Source organism: Diplotaxodon limnothrissa, linkage group LG10 (genome assembly GCF_057381915.1).
Source record: "Diplotaxodon limnothrissa isolate DT_005_m linkage group LG10, D_limnothrissa_male_GT1.1, whole genome shotgun sequence".
NCBI lineage: Eukaryota > Metazoa > Chordata > Actinopteri > Cichliformes > Cichlidae > Diplotaxodon > Diplotaxodon limnothrissa.
Window position 1 is genome coordinate 26546412 of NC_140605.1, and position 16717 is coordinate 26563128.

A 16717-nucleotide genomic window follows, 5' to 3' on the forward strand; every position below is an offset into this window, starting at 1 on the left:
ATGAAATTCCAGATGCATCTCTCAGGTCCTGTGGGCTTTGAGCTTTTCCTGTTTCTTAAGGACATGACTTTCAGATGCTGTTCGTTTGCTGTAAATAGTTTTTGGAGGCTTGCCATTTCTTTTTTTGTCCTCTATTCTTTGAGTTTCCTTGTTTTGAGGACACATCGCACACCATGCTGAAAAATGCATATTAGCGTTTCAGCTAATAATTGTTTGGGAACAACCTTGTGCAGAAATATATTTTTAGCTCGGTTAAACTGTGTTCTTTGGCATTTTTTGCACATTTAACTGAGGAAATGAGAATAAATGATGTGGTTTATGACAAGCTGCTAATAATAAAGTGCAATAAAGATAAATGATCCTGCAGTGAACAGTTATTATCATTAATGATTAATCTGGTGGTTGGTTTCTGTTTTTCTCGGCGAATCCAAATGAAAAACGATTTCCTAAAGACGACAATTTTATCGTGTTGAACAAAGTACGAAAATAAAATATCCAAGGACTCTGACAGCGGTATTCACTTAATGAGACAGCTATCTAATGCATTGGATCACAGCACTGACCGGACTCCGCTGTGGTTTCAACCTTCACCTGGATCTCACGTGGACCGCAGGAAAAAAAACACACCGAGCAGGAAGAAGTCTCGTTTTCCGGGCTTGGGTCAGCTGACCGGGAGTCAGCCAGTGAGAAGTCGCTGGCTGTTGTAAATAAACTGCTTCTTTCCAGAGCTGCTGAACAGCAGCGGCCAGTGCGGGACTGTGAGCAGCGGGCAGACATGTCGGTGGAGACAGCAGCCAGCGGTAAGTCACCGCAGACTTGAAGCGCTAACGTCAGGTCAGGTTTGATCAGCGTGAAAAAGCCATTACTAAAACTGGGCACAGCCGTCTTTTTCCTCACCTGTAGGCCCAGTGATGCATAAGCAAAGGCACCTGGTGCGTTCAGGTACACGCAGTTCAGCTCGCAATATATAAACTCTGTATTACACTCCTGTAAGGTGCACAGCTGAGCATCATCTCAGTTGTATTAACGATTTTTTTTTAATATTTCTTTTTAGGATTACATGCCTGTTAGTTTTAGTTGAATAATGGCGTTATAATAATAATATAGGTCACCATAATTTGCTCGTGATTTAAACTGTGATTTAAAAAAAAAAAAGTCTGTGAATGATTGCTGTGAAAGTAATTATTAGTTGGATGGATGTTTGTGCTTTTACACCGTTACTGCAAAAAGAGATGGGCCGAGTGGATGTAGGGCAGCCTGATCCCCAAGAATTTCACTAAAAACGTCCACACTCTAATAATAGGATTATATTTAATCCTCCTGTGGTACAAATTTGCACATGCACTCGGATGATTACTCTACATTGGAAAGATACAAAGAAGTTTGAGACAAAAATGTAAATGTTTTTGAGAAATGACAACATTTCAAAGAGAAACTTAATCTCTCAAATGTAATCACAAAAATGTAATAAAAAAAATCTCCTGTTATCAAAGAGTCTTATTTTGAAGGACAGCTGGAGTTAGACCACTTTACTTTTCCAATAAACCTTTTCGCTCTGTAATTAGTTATTTTGAGATGGTACACTTCCTTAGGAGTTTTTGCTTCCAGAATCATAGTTTGATTTTTTCTTCATTTTAAAATGTGCTTCCCTGGCAATTACTGATAGATCATAGTTCCTTACAATAAGCGCCTTGAGGTATCTGTTGTTGTGATTTGGCACTATGTAAATAAAACTGAATTGAAATTGAATTAAATATTTGCTGTAGCATCTACATGTTTTAACTCTTGTATGTAATTTTGTGTTTGCAGGTGCGAGGGAAGCTGAGGAGAGCAGAGGAAGCAGCGGCCGACAGGTAAGAACAGATCGTCCTTGCAGCCAAACACCTTGCTGTTATCACCATTCAACTGAAAAGATTCACAAACGGACAAGGCGGCAACACAATACAGCGAGTCATCGACAACACAGGCACAACCCTCGATCCGTTATACATTACATGACTTTTTTTCCCCTCTTAGCTGTCCGATGTGAATTGCTGGATTACTGCTCATCTGTTTTTGGGGAGGTCGTTGTTATGTGTATGTTATGTAATGTAATTTTGCCAAACAACTGCAGATACTTTGATGCGTGCAAAGCTTCAAATGAAACCTGTCTCATGTTGCCCTACATATCTCTATATTCCCCCGGGGGGGGGGCTGAAGCACACACAGAAGCTGATGTTTGGCAAATCCTTTTAAAAAAATCAAATCTGGATTTCTCACCTTCCCTGTGGGCTAAATACAAGTCAAATTTTAGCTTATTCTATTAGTTTTCTGCATACACTACTTGTTCGTGCATATTTTTCTAAATCACATCTTTAAAGGTTTAATTTTTATTTTTATAGCTGCAGCCTGATGTGTCTAATTAAGAATCTTTCCATCTGACTGCTGTTTTTAAACCGTGACTCCACCGAGACTTGCCCTCTTTGCTGTATGTTGTTGACAACAGGCTTGACCTGATAGGCACGTTCCTTTTTTTTTTTTTTTTTAATTTTTGAATCTATAGAGGCAGCAAACAGACAAAAGCAAATACTGGATTGTGTGTATGATCGTGAGAAAAGGAGTGTTTTGATCAGTGAAGCGGTAGAGACGGGTTTTGTTGTCACGTGGAGCAGAAAAGCAAAATGAGTGTAGCTCACAGGGAAACGATAGCTTAGTTACTCAGTTTTCAGAAAAAATATATGGGTAATAAATGTAGTAAGCAAAAATGTCACAATAAGTGCACAAGGAAGCATGGGTGTATTTGCATCTTCATGATCATGATTGCATCTCTGAAAACGACCAGCTGAGGCGTGAGACCAGCACGGCATTTGTGTGACATTGTTCTCTCTGTTGTCGTGGCTTGGATGAGGGCAGCTGAGGTGAAAAGCTGGCATTTTAGAGAGTCTAGTGAATGTGACATCAATCCTTGGGCTTACTTCCTGCTGAGTGAACTGATCCGCATTTCTCAGTGCAGATGCATTTTGTCAGAGTCATCGTGCACATTTTCTGTGTAAACAGCTATATTTAGACCTTTCTAAACAGGTGTAAAATAGTGTTATCCTTTAACTGAGATGCTCTTTATGATGATTGAAAATGCACTATAAATGTACTGTAATTGCCTAAGTAAAATACACAGAGAGAGTTTTCAGAGTCTGACTGTTTCCCCTCCTGCTGCTTTGCATTCTGGGTTATTAACTTCAGGCAGTTCCTGAAAACCCCACACTCAACAGGAACCACTCAGATCCACAGTGTTCTCGTCCTCCTGGCGAGATAGAGGTTTCAGTAACAGTCTCGCTGTTGTTTTTGAGACATTTCTGTATCAGGAAAGGTTTCTGTGGGGAAATGCTAATATAGCGAAACATCATGAGATTGCATTCTCATCGCCGAAGCAACAGAGGGCTTCACACAACGCTGTTTCTTTTTCTGTCTCCCAGGAGGGCCCCGGAGGACTGTGGGACTCTGTGAAGAAAGCCGGGTTTGTCATTGGATCTGGGATCTTATTCTTGGCTGCGTTCGGGAACTCACTGACATGGTATGTCACATTTGCAAAACAACAGTTTGCCCTGACATAAACTGGAGGAGTGGCATTGCCAGGTTGTTACGTTATGCATAGTAGAAAGAGGCAGGCGCTACATGACAAGGAGTTGGACCCAACAGATGAGAACTGGATGGGAGGAGTGAGAGCAGGATGGTGCAGAGCCAGGACTGGATAGACGAGGACAGGACAGTACATGTTAGGCTGGTAAAGGGTGTAACGAGAACACAGCATTACATGAAATTACAAATTTCATCACCTGAAATTATGTAATGTGTACAAGTATTCAGATTGGAGTCTTTGCTGGACTAGTTGTAGCTGCAGTTGTTTGACACACTGTCCATCCCTGGGTGTTTTTATTGGTGGTTAGATTTTTGTTTGGAGGGGCTGCTGGAAAGGAGAGAGCATGCAAGCACAAGATGTGTAGACAAGTGTGTAACGAATAGTTTCCACAGAGGTTTGTTTAACACGTAGTCAGTTTTGTGAATTTAAAACTGAGCTGTAATTCCTCCTTCAGGCACCTTCAGAGATTCTGGGGAGCTTCGGGAGATTTTTGGCAGAACTTGTGGACCAAGTTGTACGTGGCATACGAGGGCCACGACGCTTCTTTGTTCTTCCTGGGTAAGAAATAAAACCAGAGTGCAACATTGCAAATGACTGTGGATTTGCAAGCACTGCAGACTGCTTTAAACATGCAAATAACTTAAATGACCTCCTTTTGTATCATATCATTTAGGTGGTTTCATCAATGCATAGATTTTTTCCCCTATATTTTGGACACATAAGGTCACATTAGCCAGCACAGAGGAAAAATCATGTTTGTGGAGCACTAAGAACACATTAGTTCAGATTTCTCACTTGCTGTCTCACAGCGAGCAGCTTTTGCACAATAGGTGGTTTACCTCATTCAGATGTTATCTAGAGTATGTAGGACATAGGATGTGTGCTAGGTAGGGTATGTATTTTCAGTTCAGTGTTTTCAGTCCACATAACATCACACTATAATAATAACATCACTATAATAACATTATCAACTATAATATAAGAATAGGGCGACCGTGGTTCAGGGGGTTGGGAAGCTCATCTTGTAACTGGAAGGTTGCCGGTTCGATCCCCTGCTCGTTGTGTCCTTGGGCAAGACACTTCACCTACTGGTGTTGCTCAGAGGTGATGCTAATAATGCGAAAAAAAAGTGATATGGCGGCCTCACTTCTGTCAGTCTGCCCCAGGGCAGCTGTGGCTACAACTGTAGCTTGTGAATGTGAGAGTGAATAGTTGAATTGTAAAGCGCTTTGAGGGTCTCGAAAAGCGCCATATAAATGCAATCCATTATTAATAATAAAAAGACCAGTTATCCAGAATATCAAAGAACTGGATTTGATATTAACTAAATACTATCAAAGCTAAAAACTCAACACACACCACGCATGAATTGATTCCCTTGTTAAGAAAGCTATCTGGACCTGGATTAGGGTGTAATGATATCATCAAGGGAATGTTTCCATTAATTTTAATTAATGAAAATAATAATCTCAGTGAATCATTCCAAAAATCTCCAGATCGAGTGATTAAGTTTTGGATCGACTCCAAAACTGAATCACTCCTCACCGGCTGGAGCAACACCTTTGGTGATATAATTTAATGCAAACAAACAAAAACAGCAGGGTGCACAGTGATGATGTCATTGTGGAAGATTTTGCCATGGATTTAACTTGAAATCTCCTCCTGATGTGTTTGGAGTTGTGCGTAAATGAACGCATAATGAAGGCCCCGGTTGAGTTAAAGGTTCTCTAATAGTTATCTTATTTATCTCCATAGGGACCATGCTTGTTCCCACTCTGGCCTTTTGGGGGTCAAATGCTCTCCTGCTGTGGGTGGACATCACTGGCACACCGTCCTTCATCACCCGCTACCGTATCCAGTTGGACAAGAACAACCCAGTAAGCTTTTTTATTTTTTATTTTGTTTTATCTGCACTGTTACTTGTTTTATTTTTTCATGCCATCTACATAAAATGTACAAGCTTATGATATGATCACATGATATCTTTTTTTTTTTAAGTGAATATGAGATTTAAAAATGAAAACAATTACATTTTAATTTTGAGTCCTGCTATTGGGCATGCTGCTGTAGGCCGCTGCTCTACTTAAAGATCCACACCATGCGCGTGTGTGCTGATGTGGTTGATAACATCTGCAAACGATGGGGCTCTCCACATGCCCGTCTGACCAAAGTCCTCTAACTGTGTTTGATTAACAGATGTTGTCAGACACCGCAGAGATAAAGAGGGGCATTACTGATAACCAGGGGTTACTGTGAAAAGTGTCCTTGTTAGTGATTGTTTTTCCAGTGCACAAACTGGAGACTCACTTTACCCAAATGAAAAAGACTTCCAGTTTATTGTTTTCCCCCTATTTTCTCTCGTTTTCCCATCAGAGAGTGTGTTATCGCTTCAAAAATCCCTCCTCCTCTGATTTGCATGTACTCAGTGGAATTTGCCGCTGTTACAGCTTGACATATATTTCTGCGGCCCTTAAATTTTATATCTTTAATGATGAGGTAATCTGCGAAAAGCTGCTGTCACAGTGTTTCTCTGTGACTCCGAGCAGAAATACTGCAGGTCAATGATCGAGAATAGCTGTCTGAACTTGGGATCTACTGGTCATAAACAAACCAGGATGTGCTATAATGGAACAAGATTATAAAATTGGGTAAAAGTGCTTGTGTACTTTAAAAAGCAATATAACTGGTTAAGAATGATAAAATTATATGACTTTATCAAGTAATGTAACTGTTTATCTAAATTATCTGATCAATGTGTCAGAGCCCATGTGTAGTGATCACACATTTGCTTTAGAAACTGCTAAATAACAAGTGCATGTCACTGGTGAATGAGAAGAGCTGTAAATTTGAATGTATAGTCACACTATCTCTAAGTGTAGGAACATTTATTTATGTTAAAATTAGCATTTTGTGGAGCTATTTACACTAGATGATAAAAAAATCAATGTAATCTACTATAGGTAAACAGCTAATTCAGCATGATAGTTATCTTAAGGGACTTTATACTATAACGCAAACACCCTGTAGATTATAGGGAACCAATGTTTCCCTTGGCAACAGTGGGGAGAAAAAAAGGCCTTTCTAAATGGAAGAGAGCCACACTCGTGGAGCTATCTGCTGCAGCTGGTTCAAGTAAAGGGAAAAAGATGTCAAATAAAAGAACATTGAGAGAGAAAACAAAGAGCATTCGATAAAGAGTCTGCACAGAAACAAAGTCTGCTGTTCAGAGAGCGTGTGTGCGTGCATGTTATGGAAAACACACAGATGTACAAAAGGTCAGTGTAAGCTTCAGAGACACACTGTTCTCACACTCTGGAAAGTTCATTATGACATGGCATGAGTTTATAACTGGGTTCCAAAGGTTGGAGGTAAAAGGGTAAATTAGCTGATACAGATATCCACTCAAAGACCACTTTATTAGGTACATCTTGCTAGTACTGGGTTGGACCCCAACAGAAAGGCCTTAATTCATCATGACAACAATTCAACAAGGTGCTAGAAGCAGTCTGCAGAGATTTTGGTCCATGCTGACATGATTGCATCACTCATGCACATCCATGATGAAAATCTCATGTTCAATCACATATCCAAAGCTGCTTTATTGGATTTTTAAGATTATTATTAAGATCTGGTGTGGAGGCCATTTGTGATGTGTGTTATCTTGCCGAACGCAGCCATTGGAAGATTGGTACAGTGTGGCCATAAAGGGATGGGCATGGTTGGCAACACTACTCATCTTGCTGATTTGGTACCGAGGCACTCTAAACATGCTGAGAAAATGTCGTCTAGGGCTTTACACCACCACCACCAGCCTGAACCGTTGATACAAGGCGGGATGAATCCATGCTTTCATGCTGTTTACACTGAATTGTGACCCTTCCATCTGCACATTTCTGTAGAAATTCATACCAGGAAATGCTGCTTAATGGATATTTTCTCTTTTTCACACATTCTCTGGAAACCAGTAGATTGGCAGGTTTCAAAACACTTTATGCCTTATTCAAAGTCACTTCAGTCGCCTTTCTTCCTCTTTCTGAGAATGAACTTCTGCAGATCATCTGAACCATGGATAAATGTGTAAATGCACTGAGGCGCTTTCATGTGATTGGCTGATTAGATAAGTGCATTAATGTGGTTGGACGGGTGTACCTAACAGGGGATGTCAGATGAGTATAAAGACTTATTTATAACACACTCTGCAGCATAAACAGAAACAACAGTATGGAAAAGGATAAGACATGAAATAAGAATATATATCAAGTATTAAGTGAAGATGATTAAATATGCATGATAAAGATACAAATAGAAAGAACTGGTCTGACCTTGTTATTGGTCGTCCTTTTAAAGAGAGAAGCTTTCAGTTTTTAATGTTTTCCTCTCTTTATGAAATAAAAAGTGTCTTTCAAATGAACGCAGTGTCATGCCATGTAAATTACATTTGTCAGTGGAAAGGGAAGCTTGGTAGTTTGAATAGTTTTGATACCTCTTTTGACCTCTTCATTTGTCTTCCAGGTGGATCCAGCTAAGCTGCGCCAAGCCTTGAAGTGTGTCCTCTTCAACCACGTGGTAATCTCCGGGGCCATGACTGTGGTTGTTTACTACCTGATGAGCTGGAGAGGAAACCCCTGTGGCCCCGAGCTGCCCACCTTTCACTGGGCCCTGATGGAGCTGGCCGCCTTCGCCATCTTGGAGGAGATTTTCTTCTACTATTCACACAGGTAAAGAACATTTATTTTTTACTTTAAACACCCATGACACATCAAAATGAAACATGCAATCAGTGGATCGTTGGCAGTAGATGACATTTCTTCCTCATTTCAGAGATGGAGGCGATTGTGATGTTAACACTACGCTGATCTGTGTTTCTTTCATGTGCGTGCAGTCACTCTGTTTTATAGTTATATACTGTTTTAATTCACCATGTTAGATTTTTTTTTTTTTTTTTTTTTTTTCTAAATGACATCAGAAACAGCAGTATGCGACATTACGTGATGGCAGAGCTTCAGTTCATCCTTTGTCATTTTTTTTTTTTTTTTTTTTTTTTTTTAATAAATAGGACAGGGGGAATGAATGAGAGAGAGAGGGGGAGAGAAAGAAAGAAAACCAAAGGGGAGAAGAGACGGTGAGAAGGGGGGGGAAGAGAGACAAAAAAAAAACAAACTCCTGGGTCACCTGTATGGAGAAAAAACAAACAAACAAACAAACAAACAAACAGAGGAGACAGCAAACAACAAAGAGCAACATAATAATAGAGAAAACAAAGCACCATCACAATAAACTAGCTAGTCATAGATATCAGTATTTACTAAGTAATAAACAATATTGTGCAGCACGCAAGATAGACAGCGCACAGTGTGCTTTGAGGCAGCAGCCAAGAAAGCTTTAGTCCGCGTCTGTGAATACCCATGTGTGCATACCTGTGTGGATCAGCATGCTTGCATTCCAAAGGTTTCTCCATGTAATGATCTGCTAGGGAGTGTGGGGGGGCCTCAGCCCCGTCCTCCAGGGTGTGAAGCGGGTATGGAGGAGATCAAAACTCCAGACATCCAGAGGCCCCCAGAACACAAAAGACCATGGAAGACCAACAGAGGGGCAGCCGCGCCACTGTTCCAGTAAGAGCTGAGGAGAGTCCCAGATGAGGGCTCGCCCAGCAGCCGCGGAGCAGAAGTCAGGGGGAGTTGCAGTGACGCGCCCGTGAGCTCCGCCGGCCCCCAGCTGCGCCTGAGTGACCGAGCCCCAGGCCGAGAGGCCGGGGGCACCCCACCTCCAAAGGGGCCCGAGCGAGCCCCAGGCCCCAGGCCCCGACAAGCGGCCGCCAAGGAGTGAGCCGGTGTGTACCCGGACGCCCACCCCCAGACACAAAGAACCACCAACACACCGACACCTGAGGGAGTCCGCCACCGGCAGGGGAAGTGGTGGTGGGTGGAGATAGGCCTCCAAACCTTGGAGGGCCTGAGGTGTCCCCAGAGAGGTGGCGTCTGATACCCAACCTGACATATAGACACAGACATACAGGCACACACAGACACAAACATCCATTCCCACCCTCATGCTCTCATATGCACTCACTCCACACTCAACCAACGTGGAGACAGACATAAAGAGACGCTGTACACACGATCACACTCCCCAAGCGTACTCTACAAACCGGGTCTAGGTACCCTTGCCCCTGGAGGGGGGAATTGCACCCAGACCCAGGTGGTGTTACCCTTTTCCCTGCGGTGGGGAGAGGCAGACCACCCCGACTCCGCAGCAGCAGGGAGGCCCCACACCCCAGACCGCAGTCGGACGGCCAACTCCTCCTACTAGCCCTCCCGCTCCAGCAGGCCGCAGAGAATGGGGGTGGGAGAAGACTCCAAACCTCTCTCCACCCGCTCATTGTAGTGTTGATGCATATGTGTTCTAAGGTGCAATTAAAACCCAGGAGGGCATGGAGCTACCTGCCATGGAGCAGCAGGTAAGCGCATAGTCCCTCCTGCTAGCCCTCAATGACTAAGTGTATTTAAAATTGAGAGGTGGGCAACGACGTCAGGGGTGAGGTATACACCCCGATGGTAAATTGGACCCCGTGATTGTGCCCACCCCCAAGATCCTATATGTATGTGTAATGAGAGTGTGAGTAATGTGAATGTCTAAGTTGTGGGATAAAATTGAGGCAGAGGCAGCCAGAAGGGGACAGGGGGGGTAGCCTCCTCTGCACCCTGGTGACATACCCCCACTCCAAGGCCCTGCATGTGTGGGTGGTTGTGGAGGAGCGGGAAGAGGGAGGCAGCTGGAGATGGGGAGGGAAGGAAGGGAGGGGCAGGTAACCCCTCCCTGGGGCCAGCTCCCCCGCTGACCCCAGTAGGCACTCCCACCCTCCGCGACCCGCCAGGGAAGGGGGGCCCAGGCCCATCAGACCGGGGCCCAGTGCAGTAGCGCCCTCCGGCTCCACAGAGCCCTGGACAGTCCACCCAACCCCACCACAGAGAAAACTGCACCCACCCCACCATCCACACATCTTCCAGACTACATAAGACGGTAAACGCCCAGGCTGAGATCTTCCTCCACCTCTCCTGTATCTCCCCCTCCCGCAGAGAGTTCCTGAAGAGAAGAAAGCTCCTGCAAGATGTGACCATCCCCCCCACCAGATGAAGAGCCCCCCAGGCGGCTCGACGCACCGGCGGCACCCTGCTCCAGGGCCGGGCCCCCATGCACCCACCCGCCCACAACCCCGGCAACACACCAACCAGGACCCAAGCCCCCGAGGCCCGGCCCGGGCCCCAGCCCAGAGACGGAGCGCCCCCAGAACCTCACGCCCATCCCGGACCCACCCAGGGGCAGTCAGGTTGCCAGGTCAGTAACCCACGTCCGTCAGCACAGACCCTCCCCTAGCCCCGCTGCACGCAGCCGCGAGGAAACAGTCACCTGAGAGCCAACAGAGCCCCCAACCGGACGTGACCGCTACCCCGGTTTGAGCCCCCCAAGGAAGATGCCTCCGGGGAACCCCCCGACGCCCTAAGCCTGTCCCTACCCCCTCACCAATCACAACAGTGAAGGCGGGACCAAACTATGACCCCCCACCCCCACTAGGTGATGGAGCTGATAAAAGGGGCCCAGAGCAATTGATCTAATGTGGTGGCAGAGGCTGTGTCAAGACTAATGTAATCTAATAGATAATTTCTATATTGGTTAGAATTAAGATTATTTTTATTTTTCCAGTTCATGAGGACTGTTTTCTTGGCTATGCATAGGGCAGTGAAGATCATATGGGCTATATTCTTTTCTGAAGTGACATTATCTAAGCTGCCCAGTAGACACACTAAGGGGGAAGTTGGAATGTTACATTTCAGACACTTTGATAAGTCTTCACATATCTCGCGCCAAAACTTTTGCACTGGTGGACAGAACCAAAGAGCGTGGATGTAATTGTCTGGTGTATTGCCTTGACAGTGTGAGCAGTTGTTGGAAGATGTAAAGCCCATCTTGAACATCCGATGACCTGTATAGTGCACTCTATGAAGTATTTTGTATTGTATTAATTGCAGACTGGGATTTTTAATTAATTTGAAAGTTTTTAAGCAAATCTGAGACCAGAAGTTTTGGTCTAGGTTGACTGATAAATCTGCTTCCCACTTTGCAGTAGGAAGGGATATTGATTCATCTAATTTAGAAAGTGTTCTGTATATTTTAGATAATAATTTGGGGGATTTAAGAGTAAAAAAATGTGCCGCACTTAGTGGTGTTTGTAATTCATGTTAGATTTTTAGCGACAGGACATGGACATTAGGTGCGATCCGTATAAACATTGTTTGTAGACTCACCCTACATAAAGCAATGCAGCCTGCAACATCGTCTATCAGCGTTAATCCGATTTTTCTTATGTGAGCTCAGAGCCTTTGCCAGCGCACAGTACAAACCTTGACGCAGGATAGGGTGCAGTCGTTTTATGCGTTCATTTTGTTTGTTTGATTTTCCTCAGGCTGTTCCACCACCCCAGCCTCTACAAGCATTACCACAAACAGCACCATGATTGGACCGCTCCCATCGGTATTGTCTCCATCTACGCTCATCCTCTGGAGCACGTGGTGAGCCTTCCTCTTTCTCCTACTCAACAAAAAGAAATGAACCGTTTCCCCTGTGAGTGTCAAAGCAGCTGGAACTATCTCACGTAAACAAACTCTCTGCACTCTTAGCACAGTTAGAGCTGAGCGGATTAGTCCCTGAAGCAGAGGTGTGGACTCGAGTCACATGACTTGGACTCGAGTCAGACTCGAGTCATTAATTTTATGACTTTAGACTTGACTTGAAAAAATGTTCTAAGACTTGGGACTTGAATTGGACTTGAACCGGTTTACTTGAAAAGACTTGATATTTCACCCCAAATATAAAATTTAACATGCATATTATATAGAGATTGAAAATGTGACGTCATTCAGGGGTAAACCGCAAAGAATTCTGGGAACTCGTGGCAAGAGGTACTAGAGCACGCAGGTTTTCAATTGAAATCAGTTATACAGCGATAAAAAGAAACACAAAAAATGTCAAGAAGCTGTTGTATTATTAACTGCAATAGCCGGTCGCATGACAGCCACGGGAAGCCGACGGGTAAAGAGATCGGTTGTTATCGGATTACGTCGTTGAAGAGAAATTGTTCGAGCCATGTTTCCGAAGTAACAAAGACGCGACGGATGGCCTGGATTGCAGCCATTCAAATATCAAATATAACGTCCCAGAACACTACAGCTCACAGGTTAGTCTGCTCCAAGCATTTCCACGAAGGTCAGTGTTTTTTAGTAGTTAATACGTCATTTTCATAACATAATTAGTGATATAGGTTACAAGCAAGTCTGGCGCTGAACAGAAATTGTCGCGCTATGCTCCTTTGTTTATTGTGCATAAATAGTGAATTGTCCTGACACAATATTGTGTTTCGCTTCTGTTATTATGGTACATTGACAAAAACATATACTTTTATTCACAGGATAAAACAGGTTTTTTGTATCACTAATTGCCCAGTACGATTACAGCATACAATATTATTGTCACTGCTACATTTCTGTGATGCTACCAGAAATTATTTCCACTACTAATTAATTACCGTTGAGCTCAAAGGTCCTATTAATAAACGGTTAATGAATGTGTATTTATGACGACAATTTGTGAGACTGGTAAACTTATGATACGTACGATGGTCTTTCGTTCTACACGGTGCATTTCAAGGTCCTGTACCCATCCGTCGGTAAACTGTACCTGGGCTTGTTGCAGTGACCTGAAGTTACTAAACTTCATGAGTGTATGCACTCACTCCAAGAACCGTATGATTATAAATATGCATATAAATATGCTAAGATGAGATAGCTGACTTCATCTAACTAGCAAATGTTGTCCAGGCTACGTTGGTGATACAGTTTTTTTTAATGTGTATGATATTTTTGTCATGCGATTTTAAAGCCGGTCCTACAACCGCATCCAAGAATAACATGCAGCTTATCTCAGAACTGTCGGTGAAAATTATTCTTGGAGCTAGGTTTAATTGAGCTGCATTTTAAAGAGGTGCAATTTCACAATTTGTGTATATTTTCTAAGTTCACTATTTTGTCATGTGTTGAGAAAAACACAGATTTAAAAATTACATGGTCTAATATTTACATTTAGCATAACTGCAACATTCTTTTTTCTTTTTTTTTTTTTTTTTTAAAGACTCGAAAGGACTTGAAATTCAAAGTTTCAGACTTGTGACTTGACTCGGACTTTTACACCAGTGACTTGAGACTCGACTCTGACTTGCCTGACATTACTTGAGACTTGACTTGAGGATAAAGACTTGAGACTTACTTGAGACTTGCAAAACAATGACTTGGTCCCACCTCTGCCCTGAAGTATCCCTGCTGGCTCAGTGATTGCCACTGTAGTTGATATTTGTGTTAAACAGCAAAAATGGATCAAACGTGCAGATACAGATCACACGTGTACATTTGCTGTAAATCACAGAGACTATTTCATCTTTAAATATGCAAGAGAAGAATAAAAGAAAGAAAGAAGAATTGATAATTCACACCTCAAACTCTCGCAGCACTTTACTTCTGCTAAGGGTAAGTGTGTTTCTGTTAAACGTACTGGATTGTTCTCTGCTGTTAGATCTCCAACTTATTGCCGGTGGTAAGCGGGCCGGTTCTTCTGGGCTCCCACGTATCCACCACCTCCATGTGGTACTGCGTAGCTCTGGTCAGCACCACCATCTCCCACTGCGGATACCACCTTCCTTTCCTGCCTTCTCCTGAGTTCCATGACTTCCACCACCTCAGGTGAGTTTACCTGTCCTGTCTTACAGAGGTCCTGTTCTGTTGTTTTGAAGGTGATATCTTAGAAATGCTGCTTAAAAGTTTCTTTAACTGGTGCAAATGTTCAGTTGGACTCAAACAGGATGTCACACAAAAGTCTGCTGGAGAGAAATAATGATGACTTTGCAAATCCGAAAGGTCAAAGTTCACAGTAACTCGACCGGATGGGAAGGCGGTGATGCTGGTACAGTTATCTTGTTTAGATAAGACCCGTGAAGGCACACAGAACCTTCACGTGTGCAAAGACTCGGGTGAAGCTACTCCAAAAACTTTTACCTCGACGAGATGAAGCTGATAAATGTATAACTTTGAAAAGGCAATGTTATGTACTGCACTTTGTACACAGTGTTACTCATACAGGAGAAAGTAATTATGTACAGTCTGGGAAGTCTTTCCATGTGGCTTAATATGGCATAAGCAAGACACCAGATTAAGTAAAAAATATAGTATCTTGGTGTTTATGCTTGTATGACTGTGTGACTCTGAAATGATTTTTAATAGTTAGTGGGACAGCACTGTAGGAATAATCCACTATCATTGGACAATTAAATCAATGAAAATGTCCCATCAAGAGGAAGACGAGTAACACTGAGTTGGGGAAGATGCCAAATTACAGGAAAATGCACAAGAGTATTTGTTGTGGCATGCACTCTATAGCTGTAATATTGTAAGCAGAGATAATATAATAATACAGAGAATTCCCCAACAATCAGCTGAAACCCTAAGAGCAAGCACCTGGCGACAGTGGGAGCTAGAAACTCCGTTTTAACAGGAAGAAACGTCCTGCAGGACCAGGCGATGACCGGAGGAAGAAATGTTACTGCGTTTCCCCACATTTATAAATTCTATGCAAATGTGAGTTTGCTTCACAAAGCAGAATGTAAAAGCTTCAAATTAGTATCTGAGTTTTCACTTTGATACACAACAGCACTCATTGTGCAGTGCAGTGAGGATGACAAACTGAAGTCCACTATTATTCAGCTTTTTATAAGTTTCCTGTAGTTGAGTTGTTTAAAACTTAAATCTGAATTTGAAAATTATTATTATTGGGGCAATTGTTTCTAATTCTGCTTGGTGGATAACTAACAGTTGCCCTCACTTGTCTCGGTTTTCAGGTTCAATCAGTGTTTTGGCGTTTTCGGCATCCTGGACAGGCTCCACAGCACAGACAGCAAGTTCCGTCAGACCAAACAGTACGAGCGCCACACTCTGCTCACCAGCTTCACCCCGCTGAACGAGAGCATCCCTGACACACAAAAGAAGGGCCAGTGAGGACTGCAACGGTCGAATCTTATGCGGGGATATGTAATTCCCAATCGATCTTAAAAACGTTGATTTTTTTTTTTTTATATTTTGAATCTTCAGTCAAGTTTGACTGTCAAAGTTTGCCGAGCCTCTGCAGTCACCCACCTGACTTTTATGTGCTAGTGTGTGGTCATTGCACTATAACATACAGATGTGATTTTACTTTTAAGCTCTGTTACCTGTTAATTTTTAACAATAAAAAAAAAAAAGAGAGAAGTCAGGATGGAAACAAGCTTTTCCTTTTTCTTGTCCGTTGTCTTGACATTTGCTTCATTTCACATCTTTGAGTTTAGTCTGAATTACAGTCATCGGTGACTTAAGCTACAGCACATTTGAAGTCTTTCTGTGATTAACGGGGTGAAAACAGGAGTGGACCGCACTCTGCAGTCTCACTATTTGCTGGCACTCGTTCTGAATGCATTTTTACTTGTACCCAACTGTTAAACCGTTTGAGGAAACCACTACAATTACTTGGTTTGGACAACAAATGCTCCCTCGATGGATGTAAAAGAGGCGATATTATCACCGCAAGAGCATGCAAGACAAATGTGAATGTTCCTGTTTGATGTATCTTATTGCAGTTTTAAATGCAATCGTTAATTTCTAATGAATTCTTTAACTTTTTGTAAGTTTAGTAAAAGCACTTTCACCCATTCAGACTCTTCTGTTGCGTTCACTGACCACTGGGACAGACGAGAATCTGTATTCTTTGGCAAATGACAAGCAATTCCTTTGCACTTTGCATATCTGTGGCACTTATACTTTCAGAATATCAATGTCTTTTTGGATTACCAAAAAAGTGATTAATACAAATGTAACAAATGTTCTGATAGAACTGTTTAATATTAAAGTATTAAAAAAAAAAAAGCATGTGGTCTTTCTGTGGGTTTCATAGACAATAGGAATGATCACATGACACCTGGTGTTTGAGGTTTTTTTGTGCGTTTTGTGGGTTTTTTTCTTTATTAAAGGA

At 42.7% G+C, this 16717-nt stretch overlaps 1 protein-coding gene across 1 annotated transcript; it reads left to right on the forward strand.

The window, feature by feature from the left end:
* Positions 1–704: 704 nt before the first annotated feature.
* Positions 705–16564, forward strand: faxdc2 (fatty acid hydroxylase domain containing 2). Its single transcript, XM_085364665.1, has 9 exons — positions 705–800; positions 1810–1853; positions 3453–3550; positions 4071–4174; positions 5372–5493; positions 8129–8334; positions 12078–12183; positions 14237–14403; positions 15555–16564. The coding sequence occupies exons 1-9, from the start codon at positions 776–778 to the stop codon at positions 15709–15711; spliced, it is 1029 nt and encodes a 342-aa protein (XP_085220791.1). The 5' UTR covers positions 705–775; the 3' UTR covers positions 15712–16564.
* Positions 16565–16717: the final 153 nt, after the last annotated feature.